Source organism: Mustela nigripes, chromosome 1 (assembly GCF_022355385.1).
Source record: "Mustela nigripes isolate SB6536 chromosome 1, MUSNIG.SB6536, whole genome shotgun sequence".
Lineage (NCBI taxonomy): Eukaryota > Metazoa > Chordata > Mammalia > Carnivora > Mustelidae > Mustela > Mustela nigripes.
Window position 1 is genome coordinate 285,507 of NC_081557.1, and position 17,036 is coordinate 302,542.

General features: G+C 65.5%; 2 protein-coding genes across 5 annotated transcripts; one reads left to right on the top strand and one right to left on the bottom strand.

Moving 5' to 3' along the window:
• Window positions 1-2,072: 2,072 nt before the first annotated feature.
• On the top strand, window positions 2,073-11,447 carry LOC132008257 (collagen alpha-1(II) chain-like). Its single transcript, XM_059386793.1, has 11 exons — window positions 2,073-2,496; window positions 2,881-2,960; window positions 3,247-3,316; window positions 3,929-4,014; window positions 5,130-5,169; window positions 5,471-5,551; window positions 5,885-5,992; window positions 6,357-6,466; window positions 7,494-8,691; window positions 9,169-9,742; window positions 10,026-11,447. Exons 1-11 carry the CDS (start codon window positions 2,326-2,328, stop codon window positions 10,628-10,630), a joined length of 3,123 nt encoding a protein of 1,040 aa, XP_059242776.1. The 5' UTR covers window positions 2,073-2,325; the 3' UTR covers window positions 10,631-11,447.
• Window positions 11,448-11,645: 198 nt separating this feature from the next.
• On the bottom strand, window positions 11,646-14,758 carry HRAS (HRas proto-oncogene, GTPase). Of its 4 annotated transcripts, XM_059397656.1 has the most exons (6): window positions 14,644-14,758; window positions 13,383-13,543; window positions 13,028-13,206; window positions 12,749-12,908; window positions 12,573-12,654; window positions 11,999-12,091 (listed from the first exon to the last, which is right to left on the bottom strand). In XM_059397656.1, the coding sequence occupies exons 2-5, from the start codon at window positions 13,491-13,493 to the stop codon at window positions 12,592-12,594; spliced, it is 513 nt and encodes a 170-aa protein (XP_059253639.1). In that variant the 5' UTR covers window positions 13,494-13,543; window positions 14,644-14,758; the 3' UTR covers window positions 11,999-12,091; window positions 12,573-12,591. The 4 variants fall into 4 exon arrangements, with proteins under 4 accessions (XP_059253618.1, XP_059253632.1, XP_059253625.1 ...); XM_059397635.1 differs by lacking the exon at window positions 12,573-12,654 and having other exon boundaries at window positions 11,646-12,091; window positions 14,644-14,756; XM_059397649.1 differs by lacking the exon at window positions 12,573-12,654 and having other exon boundaries at window positions 11,646-12,091; window positions 13,383-13,546; window positions 14,644-14,660.
• Between the last annotated feature and the right edge of the window lie 2,278 nt (window positions 14,759-17,036).

A 17,036-nucleotide genomic window follows, 5' to 3' on the forward strand; every position in this document is an offset into this window, starting at 1 on the left:
ACATATATACATATATGTATATATGTATATATAGTGTGTATATATATATATATATATATAGTATATATATGTAATATTCCACCATATATATATGGTGGAATATTACTTACCCATCCAAAAAAAGAAATCTTTCCATTTACAATGACATGGATAGGATTAGAGGGTATTGTGCTAAGCAAAATAAGTCAATCAGAGAAGGCAATTATATGATTTCACAACAGAGGAGCATAGGGGCATAGGGGCACCTGGGTGGCTCAGTTGTTAAGCTTCTGCCTTCACTCAGGTCATGATCCCAGGGTCCTGGGATCAAACCCCCCATCAGGCTCCCTGCCCAGTGGGGAGCCTGCTTCTCCCTCTCCCGCTCCCCTCTGCTTGTGTTCCCTCTCTCACTCTCTCTCTGTCAAGAAGGAAATAAAATCTTTAAAAATAAATAAAACACTATCTTATAAAAGAAAAAACAATAGAGGAGCATAGGGGAAGGGAAGGAAAAATAAAAGAAGATGAAACCAGAGAGGAAGACAAACCATAAGAGATTCTTAATCATAGGAAACAAACTGAGAGAGTTACTGGAGGGCAAAAGGGTGGGGGAACAGGGAAATTGGGGGACGGGCATGAAGGAGGCACGTGACGGAAGGAGCACTGGGTGTTACATGCAACGGATGAATCACTGACCCCTATCTCTGAAACTAATACTACACTATATGGTAATTAATTGGATTTAAATAAAATTAAATTTAATTTTTTAAAAAGGTAAGTTTAATAAAATCTTAAAAAAATAAAAAATAAAAATAAAAAAAAAGATCAGTTGACCATATCAGAGTGCATTTCCTTCTGGACTCTCTCTTCTGCTCCACTGGCTTTTGCCAGAACCACACTGTTGTGGCTTTGTTTGTTCTTTTTTTCTTTTTTCTTTTTTCTTTTTTTTAGGATTTTATTTATTTATTTGACAGAGAGACACAGCGGAAGAGGGAACACAAACAGGGAGGTAGGAGAGGGAGAAGCAGGCTTCCTGCTGAGCAAGGAGCCTAATGGAGGATTCGATACCAGGACTCTGGGTTTATGACCTGAGCCAAAGGCAGACACCAGCCCAGGTGCCCCATGTGTCCCACAACTTTCCGAATTCACTCATTAGTTCTAACAGTTTTTGGTGGAGTCTCTAAGGTTTCCTATTTATAGTACCATGTCTTCAGCAAATAGGAACAGTTGACCCCCCCAGCGATGCAGAGGTCTGTTGTTTTTCTTATCCGATTGCTGCAGCTGGAACTTTCAGTGCTGAGAAGGGACTTCCTTGTCTCGTTCCTGGTCTTAGGGGAAATGGTTTCTTCACCGTCGAGTATGAGGTCAGCTGTGGGTTTCGTACATGGCCTTCACTGTTTTGATATACATTTCATTAAAACCCACTGTGTTTTTATGTTGTATTTTGTCAAACACTTTTTCTGTAAGTACTGAGATGACCTTATGGTTTTTGTCCTTTGTTAATGTGATGGATCACATTGGTTGATTTGCCAGAGGGGATGTGGGTGGGCAAAATGATGATGAATATTATAAGCTATAAACTTCCAGTTATAAAATAAACAAGTCACGGAAATTTTAAAAGTACAGCATAGGGAAGAAGTTGTTGTAATAACTTGTATGAAGATAGATGGTGAGAACACTGCTCCTGAGGAGCGCTGTGGAATGTACAGAATTGCTGAATCACTAAGTTGGACTCCTGAAACTAGTGTAACATTGTGTGTTGACTCTACTTCAGTAAATATTCAAGAATAGAGGTTTCGGATAGAAATCACAATGGATCTGTGAAAGGCACTGATAAAGCTGTTCCAGAAATAAAGGCACCTCTGCAAATATGACAGAGATTTCTCAAATGTTCTTCAATGTTAATTTTTTAAAGATTGATTTATTTATGAGAGAGAGATGACACACTCACAGGTGTGAGCAGGGGGGAGAGGCAGCCAGACTCCTCGGGGAGCCCAAGCCCATCACAGGACTTGTTCCCACAACTCCGAGATCGTGACCTGAGCCAAAATCAAGAGTCGGAACTTCACCTGACTAAGCACCCCAGGAGCCCCTCAAATGTTTTCGGGTACAAAACACACGCTGGCAACCCTTGGGGTGGTAGGACATTGGTGACCCTGCCATCGAAGCAGGGGGGTGCCCTGAGGGCCCGAGCATGCGAGCTAAGGGTGGTGGGAGGGCGCCAAGCCCCCCTTCCCACCGCGCGTGGTACCAAGACCCTCCCCGGGAGTAAGACCTTCAGGGGGAAGGGCTCACTGCAGACAGAACCCTGCTGGCCCGCATGGATGACACGGGCCTGCTGTCGGCAGAATGGCGGCACCCCAGGGCTCCAGCGCTGCCTGGCGCGCACTCTGCTCTGTGACCGCAGGCAGCTGGAGACGCTCGCGCTCTCTGTTCCCGGCTCTGCCACACATTCTGAGGTGCTCCCCGCATAAACCCTGTGGAGACAGCAGGCGTGGCTCCCACAGCGACAGGTCACAGGTGAGTGTGAGCTGCTCCCTTCGGGCTGCTGTGGGACCTACGGGCTCCAGGGCTGTGGCCAAGAGCCCCCGACCCGCCCCCCCCCAGCACTGACCGTGAGCTGGCACAGGCAGCCTTTCCAGAGCCCCCTGGAGGGCGGGCTGCCCCCGCCGCCACCTGGGTCCCAGCCTTCTGGGCAGGGAGCCCGCACACCCCTCCCCTCCAGGGAGCACAGAGTCCCTCCTGCGCTCCCCTCCGCCCCTCCTCAGGCGATTCCCAAACCCCAGGCTGCTGGCTGGCAAGCCCGTCCAGACTCTGGCTTTTGTGGGGACGTCCCGCTCACGGGCTTTTCCCTGTTGTCGCGTGAGCTTGTCACATCTCAGAGTCACTTTTGATCCCCGCAAGCCCGCAGGGACACTCGCTGGCCGACCGTTCCGTCCAGCCTCTGCCAGCCCCGGGTTCGGGGACACCACCCCAAGCATCAGGTCAGCAGTTCCTGGAGAAACCCGGACACCCCGTGTGCGGGGTGAAGGGACCGTGCTCTCCGTGTGACCACGTGCCGGGGACGGTGGCTGGGAAGGAGTCTGGAGGCGGGAGTGCCCCGGGGAGGCGGTGCCCGCGTGGGATCCGTCGACCCAGCACGGCCCTTGGAGCCCCAGGGTTCTCTCCACTCGGGGCTCAGACAGACTGGGGATCTGCCCGCTGGGAGCACCCCCTTGGTTCCCTGGAGGTTCTCATGCAGGGTGCCCTCGGGGTGTTTTTGGTTGGCAGCACCGTGAACGAGGACCTGGAGACGCTGATGGCCTTGGAACGGGCCCAAATCCTAGCCAGTTACACCCAGGTGAGGCCCAGAGGGGACCCATCGACTTGATGGACCCTCATTTCGGGGTGTGGCCGGGGTCAAGGATGGGCCTGTCCAGCCCAGACAAAGACCAGGGTCCTCGGGAACAAACGCGAGGCAGGGGAGGGTCCTGGGCATGGGAAGCAGCTGAAGGTCCATCGGGGATCCTAGGTGTCCATTGTCGATGAGTTCCAGATGAGGATCATAGGCGGCAGGAGCTCAGGAGGCCCAAGCTGGGATCCCAGACAGCGGGTGCTCAGGAGATCCAGGTGGGGTCCTAGGCGTGTAGGAGCAGGTCTGGCCCCAAGGGAGACTTCAGCAGCGAGAGCACGAATGCCCAGGCAGGGACCAGAGCCGCAGTCCTGCAGAAGAGACCAAGGGGCTGTGGCTGGCCCTAGGAGTGGGGGAAGCCAGGCAGGGGACATCTCTGGTAGAGCCAGGGGTGGCAGTCAGCATGCTCCAGAGCCGACAGGGCCTGCCTCCCATGCTGCCCCTCTGCCGAGGGTCCCGGGCCCCCTGAGGATGCAGGGGCGAGAGGAGCCAGTCTGCTCCCTCCTATCCCCCTGCCCCTGGCTCGGACGGGACCCCCACCACGGACCCCCTCTGTTTCAGGCACGCCCGATGGGGTCTCCAGGGGACGCCCGGGAAGGTGCCGACCTCTCGCTGCGCAGGCTCACGGACCATCACGGCTTCCTGCAGTGAGTCCCGGGGGCCGCCTCCAGCCAGCCCAGGGGCGGGATGCATTGGCAGGAACTTCTCTCTCTGGAGGCAGGACCCATGTCCCCAGCTCAGGGCCTCGTCCCCTGCAGCCCTCTGAGGGCCCGACTTGAGTTGGGACTTGGGCCAGGGCCCTGGCACCCCAACGAGGGGCCGCACGCCTGCTTCGGGGAGGCCAGGGGCCTGCCTCCTGCATTCTGTCTGTGCGTCCCGTCAGTCCAGCTGGGACTACAGAGGGGGAGGGCTCTGGGGCGGTGGCGTCCTTTCCGTGGGAGGGCGGTGTGGTCTGGGGGAGGGCCGAGGGGTACCCTCGGGGACACGCCCCGTCAAGCCCACCATAGATTCCGAATGATTTGGGGTTGGCAGGATGAGGCCAGGAACCAGGCCAGGTCAGGGAGGGGTGATGGGCAGCAGAGGGAGGGGCCGACCCACCTGGGCGGGGGGCACGGAGAGGGACAGGAGGCCGTCCTGGAGCGGGGAGCCAGGGAAGGGGACCGCGCAGTGGCCTTGCTACGAGGGAAGGAGGCTGTTAGGCCGAGGGGCCCCGCGAGACCTCACTGTGGCCGGAGACTCCACGTTCGGTCGCCGCGCTGCTCCCAGGTCCTCAGACCCTGCTCGCCGCCCAGTGACCAGTGGCCGTGGAGGTCGGTGGGAGGGTGGGGTCGTGCTCGTGGCTCTGACAAGACAAGGGGCCAGAGCGGCAGAAGTGACCGGCAAGAGGGGTGGAGTCAGGGGACAGCAGGATGATGGACACAGTGAGGAGAGGCAGGCCGGACACTGGGCACGCAGGCCCCGTGAGCCCGTGGTGTCCTCAGACTCATGGTCACAGGGGCCACCCAGGCAGCACTGACAGGTCTAGGAGTGGCCCATCCCACTTTAAGAGCAGGTCCCTCCTGGGGGACCGCTGAGGGACCCCAGCCCAGCCCACCTGGCAGCAACCGCCTTCTCACGCCCCAGGCGGGATGCTGCTGTCCCCCCCCCGAGCCACAGGCAGCTGGCAGCCCCGGCCCTCCCTGGGGTCAGGCCTCCCCTCCCCGGTCTTGGGGTCTCCGGGCCGGGGTCTGGTCCTCAGGGCTCTGCTTCTCTTGCCTTCCAGGGAGAAGGAGCTGCCCGGCCTCAGCCCCCGAGAAGCCAAGGTATGAGCCTGTCCTGAGGCACGGGCAGGACACGGTGGGTGGGCGTGGGGCCGGTGACGACAGACCCTGTCCCCAAAGCTGTCCCCAGGGCTAGGTCACCAAAGCCCCGTCCCAGGAATCCGCACGTGGCCAGGAACGCGCCTGAGCCCCGGAGACGCTGTCCGCGGGAGCGGCCCTGTGCCTCAGGCCCCTCTCAGTCTGTTCCCAGCACAGTCCTGGCCCCCAGGGCTTCTGGACGCTGCCCATGGGCTGGTCTCCTGCTCTGCATGGCTTATCCGGTGCCCCCCTTCTCCTGCTCCAGCAACATCGCCAGGAGACCCGCAGGGCCGACAAGTGGGTGAAAATGCTGAGAAACTGGGACCACTACAGGCCCAGCGAGAAGGTGGGTGCCGGGGGCCCGCAGACGGCATCTGTCCCATGGGGGTGGGGGCAAAGCCTCTGCCTCCCCCGGACCCCAACCCCACGGGAGTGCCCCTGTCTGGGGCGAGTCTGCTGGCAGAGCCCAAGCCTCCCCAGTTCCAAGCCGGCAGCAGAGGAAGCGACGGGTCAGGGCCCAGTGCCCTCCTCCTCGTGGGAGACGGGGCCCAGCTCCGAGGAGACCCAGCCTCTCGGGGACGCCACAGAGCCAAAGCCAAAAGCTTCTGGATGCCTCTTGCTCCTAGGCCTGACGGGGCGGGCCTGGTTCTGGGTCCCAGCACTGCCTTCTCTCCTGCAGATGCGTCGGCACCTCTATAAAGGGGTCCCTCCCCAGGTGAGGGGTCAGGTGTGGGGCCTCCTGCTCCATATTGAGAAGGTCAAGTCCACCCACCAGGGGCTCTACGAGGTAAGCCCTTCCGCCCACAGCAGAGACGTGGCCCTTGGAGGAGGCCTGGGCAGGAGCCGAGGGCACCCCATGGGGAGAGGCGAGCTCGGGGGCCCAGGAGGACAGGGCTCCGTGCGGGGGAGGGGAAGACCTGCGGGCTGACCCTCGGGAGTGTCCTCGGCGCCCAGGACTGCTGAACCCGATCCCTGTCATCCCAGGCACGGTGGGCTCCTGGGGGGGGGCCGCCTCAGAGACCAGGGAAGGAAGGAGGTGTCCGCAGGACACGGCCCAGGGGGGCTCGGGACGCTCTCTGCTTCGGGGACAGTTGGTGGCAGTGGGGTTCCGTGCCCTGATGCTGGCTCCTCCTCCCCGGTTCTGCCCCCAGACAATGAAGGAGCGGGCCCAGCTATCCTGCAAAGACATCAGACAAATCGACCTGGACGTGAACCGGACCTACAGGAACCACATCATGTTCCGGGACCGCTATGGCGTCGGGTGAGGCTGGGGGACAAGCAGTGCTCTGGGGGCACGGGAGCTCCTCGGGGGTCCGGCGCGACCCAGGGGGCTTCTGGGTGGGGGACGCGGGGTCTCTGAGGAGAGGGGGAGGAACGGCAGCAAACGTGGTCTCGGCCGCATGGTGAACGTGGGAGGAGGTCCCAGGGGTCCCTACCCGCCCCCCCCCGGGCTGCTGCGATGGGAGGGCATCGGGCCAGGACCTGGCGGGGCAGCCATGTGCACGGAACCCAAAGGTTGGCGGGGGCTGGTAGGAGGGAGCCGAGCCAGAGGGCGGGTGGTGGCAGGGGCCACTACGGGGAGCCGGGCAGCACAGACTCGGCCGGGCGAGGACACACATGGACGGACGAGGGGCACACGGTCAAGGGGACAGCCCGCTGGGTGTGATTCTGCGTGGACTGGCATTCTATTTTCCACAGTGGACACTGTGTGTAAAGATGGCCAGGACCCCGAACCCCCAAATGCCACCCGGCCCCGCCCCGGGCCCCGTGCTCACCCCCCGCATCCCCCGCCGCACGCGTCCCGCCCCGAGCCTCGCAGAAGACCGCGGGTCCCCTGGGGCTGCACTCTGCTCCTCGGGGGGCTCCCACGCGGCTCGGGCAGACCAGAGCCCCCACCCCGCTCTCCCGTCCCCCGGCAGCGAGGCCTGTTCCCCGTCCTCCTGGCCTATCCGGTCTACAACCCCGTGAGTGTCACTGCCGCCGGCCCTCCTGTCCCGCGGGGGCCCTTTGTCCCCAGGACGCCTGAGCAGGCGGGACTCCTAGTTGGGACTCCAGTTCCCATGGCCCCAGAGACGCAAGCGAGGGGCCCTGCACCCTAGGCCTGAGGCCAGGCTGGGGTGCAGACCTCAGTGCGGGGAGGGACGGCCCCTGAGTCCCTGAGGGCTGGGTGCCGGGGTCTCTGGCCTGCACCGCTGTGGTGCTGACGCTCAGGGCTGGGTCCTGAGGAGCCCGTGGGAGGATCGGGACTGGGCGGGGAGGGCGGTTCCCTTGTCCTGACCTCCCCCCAGCGCGGTGGCCCCGTCCCATGGGGTCTGGCTCTTGCAGGAGGTGGGCTACTGTCAGGGGATGAGCGACATCGTGGGACTCCTCCTGGTGTTCCTGGGTGAGGAAGACGCCTTCTGGGCCCTGGCCCAGCTGATGAGCTTGAGACCCACGCCATGCACGGTAGGCGGCCTGCAGGGTGCCTGGGCGGGACCTGGAACTCAGGACTCTGTCCCTCCAGGGCGGCCGCAGCGGAGGGGCAGTCCGGGACCCCCAGCCAGCCCACCTCCCCTCCGGCAAAGGGCGCAGCCCCCTCAGGGCATCTGTAGCCACGGCCACTGGCCCCAGCGTTTGCAGACTGTTCTCGCCTTCCACGGGGCCTTCTGCCCCCGGTCTGGCAGCCGGCTTGCCCGCCGGGTCCCCCCGGCATCCCACGGCCAGATGGAGCCCTGGCGGTGGCATGTCCCGCTCCCTGGACCCTCAGTCCGGCACCCAAGCCCAGGCGTTGGGCCTGCACACCCCATCACCCTCCCCGTGGGAGGCTCGTTCTGCCCCTCAGGGCTGGGGACCCCCTTGCCCCTGCCGCGACCACCGCGGAAGTGTGCTGGGCCCGATGGGCCTGGTGCTCAGCCCGGCCACCCACTCAGCTGGGTCTGTGAGGAGGGACCCCTGGCCCGGCCCCCAGGCCTGGACGGCTCTGCTGCGGTTGCGGACGAGCGGGCGCAGCCAGCCCTGGGCGGGCTGTGGGCTCACACTCCGGTCGGGGCATGGGAGCGGAGCCCCCCGGCAGACCCACTGCCCACCTGCTGGGGACAAGGCCCTGATGGTGGGGTGCCTGGGGCCTTCTCAGGGTTCTTCGCTCCGGGATTCCCAAAGCTGGCCCGTTTCCAGCGGCATCATGACAGCATCATGGAGAAGGAGCTCAGAGGCCTGAGGAAACACCTGGCGAGTAGACACTCCCCGGAGGCCCTGCCCTCACGGCCCGGGGCAGGGGTAGGGGACCCGCAGAACCCTGCCCACGCTGCCCAGAGCCCGGTGTCCTGCTCTGTCTCCTGCTGGGCCCAGGGCACCCTCGGGGCTGAGCGTGGCCACGGGGAGTGTGTCCCCCTGGCTGTGCGGGTGGCGTGCGGCCTCCGGCTGGGCCCCGAGCACCTTGTGTCCTTCTGCCAGGACGAGCAAGGGACGTACACCACCAAGTGGTTTCTGCAATGTTTCGTTGGGCGGGTAAGGCCCTCAGGCAAACCTGGTCCCTGACCTGCTCCCGGCCCCAGGCCCAGGGGAAGCCCAAGCTCAGCCTCACGCTCCAGACCAGCCAGACCCGACCCTGAAGGCCCTGAGCCTGAGGCTCGCCATCCTAATGCGTCCTGGAGCCCCAAAGGGGGCCCCTTGAGGACGTCCCAGGGGACCGGTGCTATCCATCTCCGCCTCCCCAGGGAAGACCTCGTCAGCCTGGGAGCGGACAGGCCCTCGGGCCATTCTGCGGCCAGCCTGCAGTCCTGCCAGAGTGTGTGGGCACCGAGGGTGGGACAGAGTCTGTGGCCCCCCAGGTCTGTGGGTCGTACTGGCCAGTCCCTCCCCGCCCAAGGTCGTCAGGAGCCCATCCCCAGGAGGAGGACACCCACACAACGGGCTCCGGGGCCCTGTCCGATGCAGCCAGGGGTGTGGCAGGGGCTGGGCAGAGGGGAGTTCATCACCCCGTAGAGACCCCCCTGCGCCCCCCACACCCGCTCCCCCGCAGACCCCCTTCGTGCTCACCCTGACGCTGTGGGACGCCTACATGCTGGACGGAGCGCGTGTCCTCACAGCTATGGCCTACACCGTCCTCAGGCTGCACCGCAGTACGGGACCCCACGGGAGCCCAGGGGTGCCCCATGCAGGTGTGGGGGGCCGGGGAGATGGCCCACTGCTCCCGGGGGCGAGGAGCAGGCAGGCCTCGGGGGAGGGACACTGGCTGGCCGTGGCTTGGGGGCCCCCCTGCAGAGGAGCAGCGGCCACGGGGCCTCTCCTGCCGGCTCTGCCCGCGGTGCTCCTGGGAACAGCGGGACGCCCAACCGCTGTCCCGGGCAGGATCCTGGGACAGTGGGGAGGCGCCCCTCTGCTCTGACTCACACCCATTGCCCAGAACGCCTCCTGAAGCTGCCCCTGGAAGGGCTGCAGGGCTTCCTTCAAGACACCCTGGCCCAGCCCTGGGACCTGGAGGATGAGGCCGTCCTCGGACACCTTCGGGCCTCCGTGGCCCATCTCCGCCGGAGGAAGTGCGACCTGCCCCCGCCAGGTGGGCTCCGGTCCCCGTCCCCTCACGCCTCGCCCCCCTGGGGCAGCTGACAGTGGACCCAGTTCCCGGGGGCCCTCCTCTGTGTCTCTGACCCTCTGCTCTTCTACTCCAACCTCAGGGAACCCAGGCCCGGCCCGGGCATCGGGGTGCTCCCCGAGGGGGCGGGGCATGCGCGGCCTGGATGAGCCGTGAGGGGCAGGGCGGGGTGGACACCCAGGGAGCCGGGAGCACAGCCTGGGGGCGCAGCCTGCTGGAGACACTGACCCAGTCTGCCTTTTTGCAGCCGGCCCTGAGGAGCTCCCCAAGATGCCCCTGGGCCAGGAGCAGAGGTCCCCAGCCCCGAGGGCCCTCCTCCCTGCTCCTACCCTGGAGACGCTCTCCGGAGCGGAGGGGCTGGCCTCCCCACGCCCAGCCACACTCGCTGAGCAGCCGGGACCCCTTCCCCGCCAGGCCGTGATCAAGGCCGAGCGGCCGCTGCGGGAGGGAAGGTCGATGCAGTCCTTGGCTGCACCCCTGTGGCCGGGAGCCCCTGGGACCCCGGTTCTGTCGCGGCTGCCCCCGCAGCGATGCAGTTCCCTCCCCAACCTGCCAGGACACCAGGGGGGATGTGCAGGGGCCTGTGGACATGGCCTCGAGGCCACAACCATGGGCCCCTTTCCCTTCAGCTCCTGCCAGGGCCACCCGTGTGGCCACACCCCAGACCAGGCCCCAAAACGTCTCTGGGTCTCGTGGGATGAGGTCTCCCCAGCCCAGGAAGGAGGACGCGGTAGGGCCCGGGACACCCTTCCTGCCCTGGGGCCTCCGCAGCTCCTGCCCCTTTGTGGGCTTGGACCGGTCCAGCCAAGACACCTGCGGGCCAGCACTGAGCCTGCAGCCCCAGGGCCCTGAGCCTGCCTGGGCCCCTCTGATCGCCTCCTTGATGGGAAAAGTAGATGCCCCTCGGCCTCTGGAGAAGAACTTGGGGGGCCGAGAGGCTCTGGGCAGCCAGCACGGTGCCCTGCCTCCTCACTCGGGACTTCTTGGAAGATGGAAGTCCCCACCGCCCCCACCAGGAGGTACGTCACTGACCTAGAGGGACCTCCTCTGGCCTGACCCCAGAGACAACACAAGCTCCCCTGCGACCAGAAGGAAGACTGATGGGTCTCAGGCCCCGTGGCCTTGGGCAGTCCTGAGTTCTGACCCAAGGCTGCTCAAGTCTTGAAGGACTCTCTGTGTCCACCTGGGGCTTGGGCGTGCCCCACAGGTGCACGACTCCCACCTAGGGCAGTGCTGGGGACCACAGGTTACCCCAGCCTGGCCGCATGGACAGGCAGGTGGGCCCTGCCCTCCCCTCCCCAACAGTAGGAGGCAGGGGCCACCAGAGCGCAGGTCTCCACCAGTCACCTGGCAGCCATTGGGCAGTGGCTGAGGCCAGGCAGATGTGTCGGGATCCTGTCCGGGAACCCGGACGCTGCACACCGGCTTAGATCCACGTCCTCAGCACCTGCCTCTCAAGGAAACTCGGGAAACGTGCCGACACCTGAAGTCAGCACAGATGCCACGTGGGGGACACTAGCGCCCAGGCCTCCGTGGGACTTCCGCCTTCCCCTGAAGGAGCAGGTGTCTGCACCTGCTTGGTTCTGAGGAGAAGGAGAGGTTCTGAGGGGAAGACTCGCACCCTTGGTTCTGAGCCCCTGTTGACTGCTGGAAAGTTCAATAAAGTGTTGTCGAGGTCGAACGCAAAGCCGGCCTGACGCGTGGAGCCCAGACTCTCTGCGAGACACGCCAGACAGACACCCAGACAGAAGAGGGTGGCTCGGCCCAGGCCGCCTCCGCAGTCCCCGCAGGGCTCCCCGCAGAGGGGCCTCCAGGCAGACAACGCGGAGGGACCCAGGCGCCTTCCCATCTCACCCAGACGCCAGCGTCAAGACCATCCAATAATTTACTGCAACTCAGCCTGTGCCCAAAGGACCAGGACGGGGCTGGGGGACGAGTGACAGCCGGGTGCCGGTGGCCTCAGGTCACCACAGTCTGTGCAAAGCGTCCTGGGAGGTGTGCGGACTCCGTGCAGGGAGCCTGGGCCGGCCCGGGGGCGCTTCCTTCCTTCCCTCCCCTGCCCCTCCCTCCGACGGCAGCACCTCCTCCTGGCATCCGGCACCTGCATGCCTCATGCCCGTGCTCCGTGCCCGTGCTCCGGGGCACAGAGGGCCTGCGAGATGGTGGGGGGAGGGGCAGGGCCCCAAAGGGACGTCAGGACAGCAGACACTTGCAGCTCATGCAGCCGGGGCCCCCCTCGTCGGGCGGGCTCAGCTTCCGCACCTTGTGCTGCCGAATCTCGCGCACCAACGTGTAGAAGGCATCCTCCACGCCCTGGGAAGAAGGGGCCGGTTCAGAGTGGGACTCAGCCTGGGGGCCTGGCAGGGGAGGGGACCGAGGGACCCCCGGCCTCAAGCTCAGGTAGAACCCCTGCCCTCCCCCCCTTCCCATGCCAACTCCCATGTGGCTGTCAGGCCCCGCTTATCCCGCAGCCCCAGGCCTGCCCCCACCAGGCAGCTCGCTCCTCAGGAGCCTCCCCGACAGGACGGGCCCGGGGTCTGGCTCGCAGCTTGAACATCCCCGTGTCCCTCTCCTTTCTGACCTGCCAACCTTGTCCCCACCAGCCCGTGAAGGGGAAGGGCCGACAAGGGCCCACAGGGCACTCTGGGGGCCGAGAAGCCAGGGCCCCAGGGTCGCCGCTCCGGCCTGGCTCAGGGCAGCTCTCTCCAGGGACCTCCGCCTCTCCCTGGAGCTGGGTCAGCGCAGACCCTGGGCCCTGGCCTCCCTCGCTGCCCTGCCGTCCGGGGACACTTACAGCGCTAGGGGCCGCTGGGTCACGGGGGTCCCGGAGGGTCCCAGAGGGTCCCGGAGCTGGAGCCAGAGCCAGAGCGGCTGCCCTGTGTCGGGGGAGAGGGGGCATGAGCACTGCTCCCTGGCAGGGGCGGGGCGGGGCGGGTCCCTGGCTTGCGGTGGGGTGCGGAGCCGGCTCACCTGGCGCGTCTTAGCCGACGTCTCGATGTAGGGGATGCCGTAGCTGCGGGCAAGGTCCTGTGCCTGCCGGGACTCCACGGTGCGGGCAGCCAGGTCACACTTGTTCCCCACCAGCACCATGGGCACGTCATCGGAGTCCTTCACTCGCTTGATCTGCTCCCTACAAGGAAGAAAGTGGGAGCCAGTCGCTCGGCCGCAGGCACAGCTGCATCCAGAACCAGGACAGAGAATGAGGAGATACCAGGACAGGGAAGCCCCGAGGGCCGGCCAGCAGCTCACCTGTACTGGTGGATGTCCTCAAAGGACTTGGTGTTGTTGATGGCAAACACACACAGGAAGCCCTCCCCGGTGCGCATGTACTGATCCCGCATGGCACTGTACTCCTCCTGGCCTGCCGTGTCCAGGATGTCCAGCAGGCACGTCTCCCCGTCGATAACCACTTGCTTCCGGTAGGAGTCCTGCAAGAGGACAGGGCTTCAGGAACGCCCCCAACCTCTCCTAGGATGGGCCCATACTGGGCACCTCTCCTGCCCCGCCCCCAAGTCCCACAAGCGGGGGACGCCCTCCCGTGGAGCACACGGACGATAAGCCCACCTCAGGAGTGGAGGCTGGGGACAGGAGCGCTGACACTCACCTCGATGGTGGGGTCGTACTCATCCACAAAGTGGTTCTGGATCAGCTGGATGGTCAGGGCACTTTTCCCCACGCCTCCAGCGCCCACCACCACAAGCTTATATTCCGTCATCGCTCCTCAAGGGCTGAAGCACGGGGCACTGCGGTGGTCTCCCGTCCGGCCTGCTGAGGGAGCCGCACTCAGCATAGGCCCAGCCCCACAGAGCAGGCTGTCCCACCCCCTGGCCCCAAACAGCCAGGGAACTGGGCCCAGCCCCCCCCCCCCACACCTGCAGCCCCTCCAGCCCAGGGGTGGCAGAGGGCCCCCACTCCAGCTGCACTTATGGCTCTGAGAGAGCAGGGAGCTGGCCCCCAAAAGGCAGAGCTGACAGCTGAGAGCATCTCCCAAGCACGCACCCAAATTAGAAGTTGCTGGGTAGGCAGAAAGCCGGAGCTGGAAGCCCTGCAGGCTGAGGTTACCGGTCCCCTCCCTGCAAGAACAGGTCGGGCCACAGCAGCGTGCCCGGGCAGGCCAGCGCCAGCCTTAGACCGGCTGCGGACCCCCCCTCCCCACCCCAGCATGTTGCTGCCTTTGACAAGCATTTACTGAGCGCCTACTGCATGCCAGCCGCTGTTCCAGGCGCAGGGGGACGGGCAGAGAAAGAAGCCCCCGCCCCCTTCTCCAAGGAAAAGGCCGGCACGCGTTAAAATAAGGGGAAACCCACGGTATCCTGCTGCCAATGAGCTGCGGAGAAAGGAAGACCGAGGAGGCGGCCGGGCGCGGGTTGGGGGGGAGGACGGCTCCCGGTAACGGGCCGAGCGAGAGAACAGGCCCAGCGGAGGCGCGGGGCAGGGGTGCAGGTGAGCAAGACTCAAGGCCTCCGGCTGGGGTGTGCCGATTTGTGAGGTTGAACGCGGGGTGCCCTTGCTCCTGTCCCCAGACAGTGGGCAGCGATTTCCTAACCCCTGACTCGCCGGCTGTGTACCGTGATGGCCGCCCAGTGCTCGAGCCCTTGGGAGCGCGCCGTGGACTCGAGGGGGGCCGCGGCGGACCTCGGCTCGGGAGGCCCCCCGCACGCTGCCCGAGAGCACGGCTGGGGCCCCGCGGAGGGCAGGGCCAGGGGCGCGGACGCACCGCGCCCCCGCCGCCGCCCGCAGCCCTCCCGCCCACTGCTCACCTGCGCCCCCGCGCGCCCCGCCGCCGCCGCCGCGCCTCCAACGCCCCGCGCCGCAGCCCCGGTCCGGGCCGCCGCCCGCCCCCCGCCCGCCCCCGCCGCACTCACCGCTCACTGGCGCGACTGCCCTCGGGGCCGGGGCCGGGGCCGGGGCCGGGGCGGGGAAAGGGGCCGCGGCCGGGGCGCGCGGCTCGCCCAGCTCATGGGCTCGGTCCGCGGAGGGTGCGGCTCCGGCTGCGGGCGGCGGGCGGCGGGGCGCGGGCGGCGGACACTCGGGGAGGTGGGGGGGGGCGGCGGCGACCGGCGCAGGCCCCGCCCTGCGCCCGTCCGTCAGCCTGGCGCGGCTTGCCATTGGCCGAGGGCGCCGGGCCCCGCCCTGGAGCCGTCCCGCCCCGTCCCGCCCCGCTCCGGTAGGCCGACCCGCCCGCCCGTCAAGAGCCGTGGCCGGGCGGGGCTTCCGGGAAACGGCCCTGAGGGCGGTGCGGGCCCGCGAGGCCCTCGTGGGCCGCGGCCTAGGGGCGGTGGGCGCTGCCAGGCCGGAGGACTGCGAGGACGCGAGGACAAGGGTCCGGGCGCGACGGCTTCTCCGGAGAGGTTCCGGACTCTCCCAGGGGAACGGAGGCCCCTCAGGAAAGCCGGACCGACGGCGGTTGTAGGCTGGGGCGGGGTCGCTGCGGTCCGGCTCGCGCCCCTGCCCTGCCCGGGAGGGCTTCCTTGCGTCGCGACGCGCGGTCCACCGAGGGGGCCCCGGAGCCGAAGGCCAGCCCGGGGGACGAGCCTCAGGGAGGGTGGAGGGCCAGCGCCGCGGACGCCCCCCGGACTGGGGGACTGAGGGGTGGACGGAAGCCTGGAGCAAAGCAGAGGGGCAGCCGGGGCGAGGGTCAGGCTCCCGGACGGGCCGCGCCGGAAGCCTCTGGGACCCCCAGTGGCCGGAGGCTCGGCTGCCTTGCGCCCCTCTTCCCGTGCGGTGGCTCCCCTGCGCCCCTCCCCGGACACCTGGCACCTCGGTTAGTCCTTGGGCGCGGCACCGCCGGTGAGCCCAGGGCCAGAAGGTGCCGGGGCGTCTCTGCGGGGTGGGCGGGCGGGGGGCCCGTCTGCGCCCACGGAGCAGCGAAACACACATATCCTTTTTATCCCGTATAGGAGGTCTTGCTTCTCTCCAGTGCGCAGCCCCGCCGGGACTCCGAGGACCGGCCTTCTCCCGCACCCCCTCACCACCAGCCTCGCCCAGCTTGAGCAGGCCCTGCAGACCGGCCCCCCCCAGCTGCCCACCACCCAGCCCTGCCAACCCTACACAAGCTTACCGTGTGGCCCAATTAACAAATGGTACCCAGCAAGTCGCACCCAAAAGTTGCTCCGAGGGGTGTACTGAAATTTCCCCCATCCCAAGCACAAACGCACATCCCATCTCCTTTCGAGATTTTAAAAAAGACATGGTTTTAACATTTTAAAAATTTCCAAAGTGGTGCAGAAATACACCTTCCTTATTTACAAAGAAGGAATGACGCGACGCGTTCCACAGAAGACCCAGCGTTGCTTGGCTTGGACGCCACCGCTCCCCATCCCCTGTGCCCTCCCGAGCCGGCCCGGGGCTGTTCTCCGGGAGCTCAGCCCACTGCAGGCCGTGACCTTGGCGGACCCCTTCGGGGGCCGCCCCCGCCGCACCGCATCACCGACCCCACGTGCCGTGGCAGTCTAGAACAGGGCGGGATTCGCGCCTGGCGCGCATAAACAGGAGCGGGTGGCGGCGTCCCTCGGGAGCATGGACACTCCAAATTCCCCTCCGGGTGTCCAGATCTGCGTTTCCCTCCTCTTCGGGGGATCCTTTCCCATGGCGCTTCCTTTTGTTTTGGCATCGACCACACTGGGAGGCGAGTGTACATCTCTGAAGGCCGGGACCTCAGGGACGACCCTCCCAGCCGGGAAAGGTGGGCGCTGCTCTGCACCAGACACTGCCTTTGCAGGGGCTGACCCCTAGCCTGTCCGCGCCCCAGCCTCCTCGCCGCCCCACCCCTCCACCCCAGCGGCTTGATGGACTTTCACCTCCGCCCCCTGGCTCCCGCCCAGCGCACAGGGCGCCTACCGCGTGGGGCCGAGCCCTCCAGATCCCAACCGGGTAGGCTGCTGCCCCGCCCCGCCGGCCTGCCCTAGCAACCGTTGCTAAGGGGCGTGGCCGAGCCCGGAGGTTCCCGCGGACTCATGAATATTTTAGCATTCAAATAAGGCTCCGGCCTCGTTGCCATGGCGCCCCGGCCCCGCAACCCTGCCACCGGAAGAACGACCCCGAGTCGGAGTGAGCGCCCGGCAGCGGAGGGCGCCCAGGGCGGTGGCACCGGGACCGACCCCGCAGGTGAGAGCCAAGCACGCTTATGGGCCTTGGGCCGTCCCGGTGGTACCCCTAGATGCCCAGTCTGGTCCTTCAGGGGCCCCGCCCACAACCCTAGCCATGCTTCGAAGGGCTCAAGGCCCTGCGCCTGCGGGGGGAGGGAGGCAGGGACCCA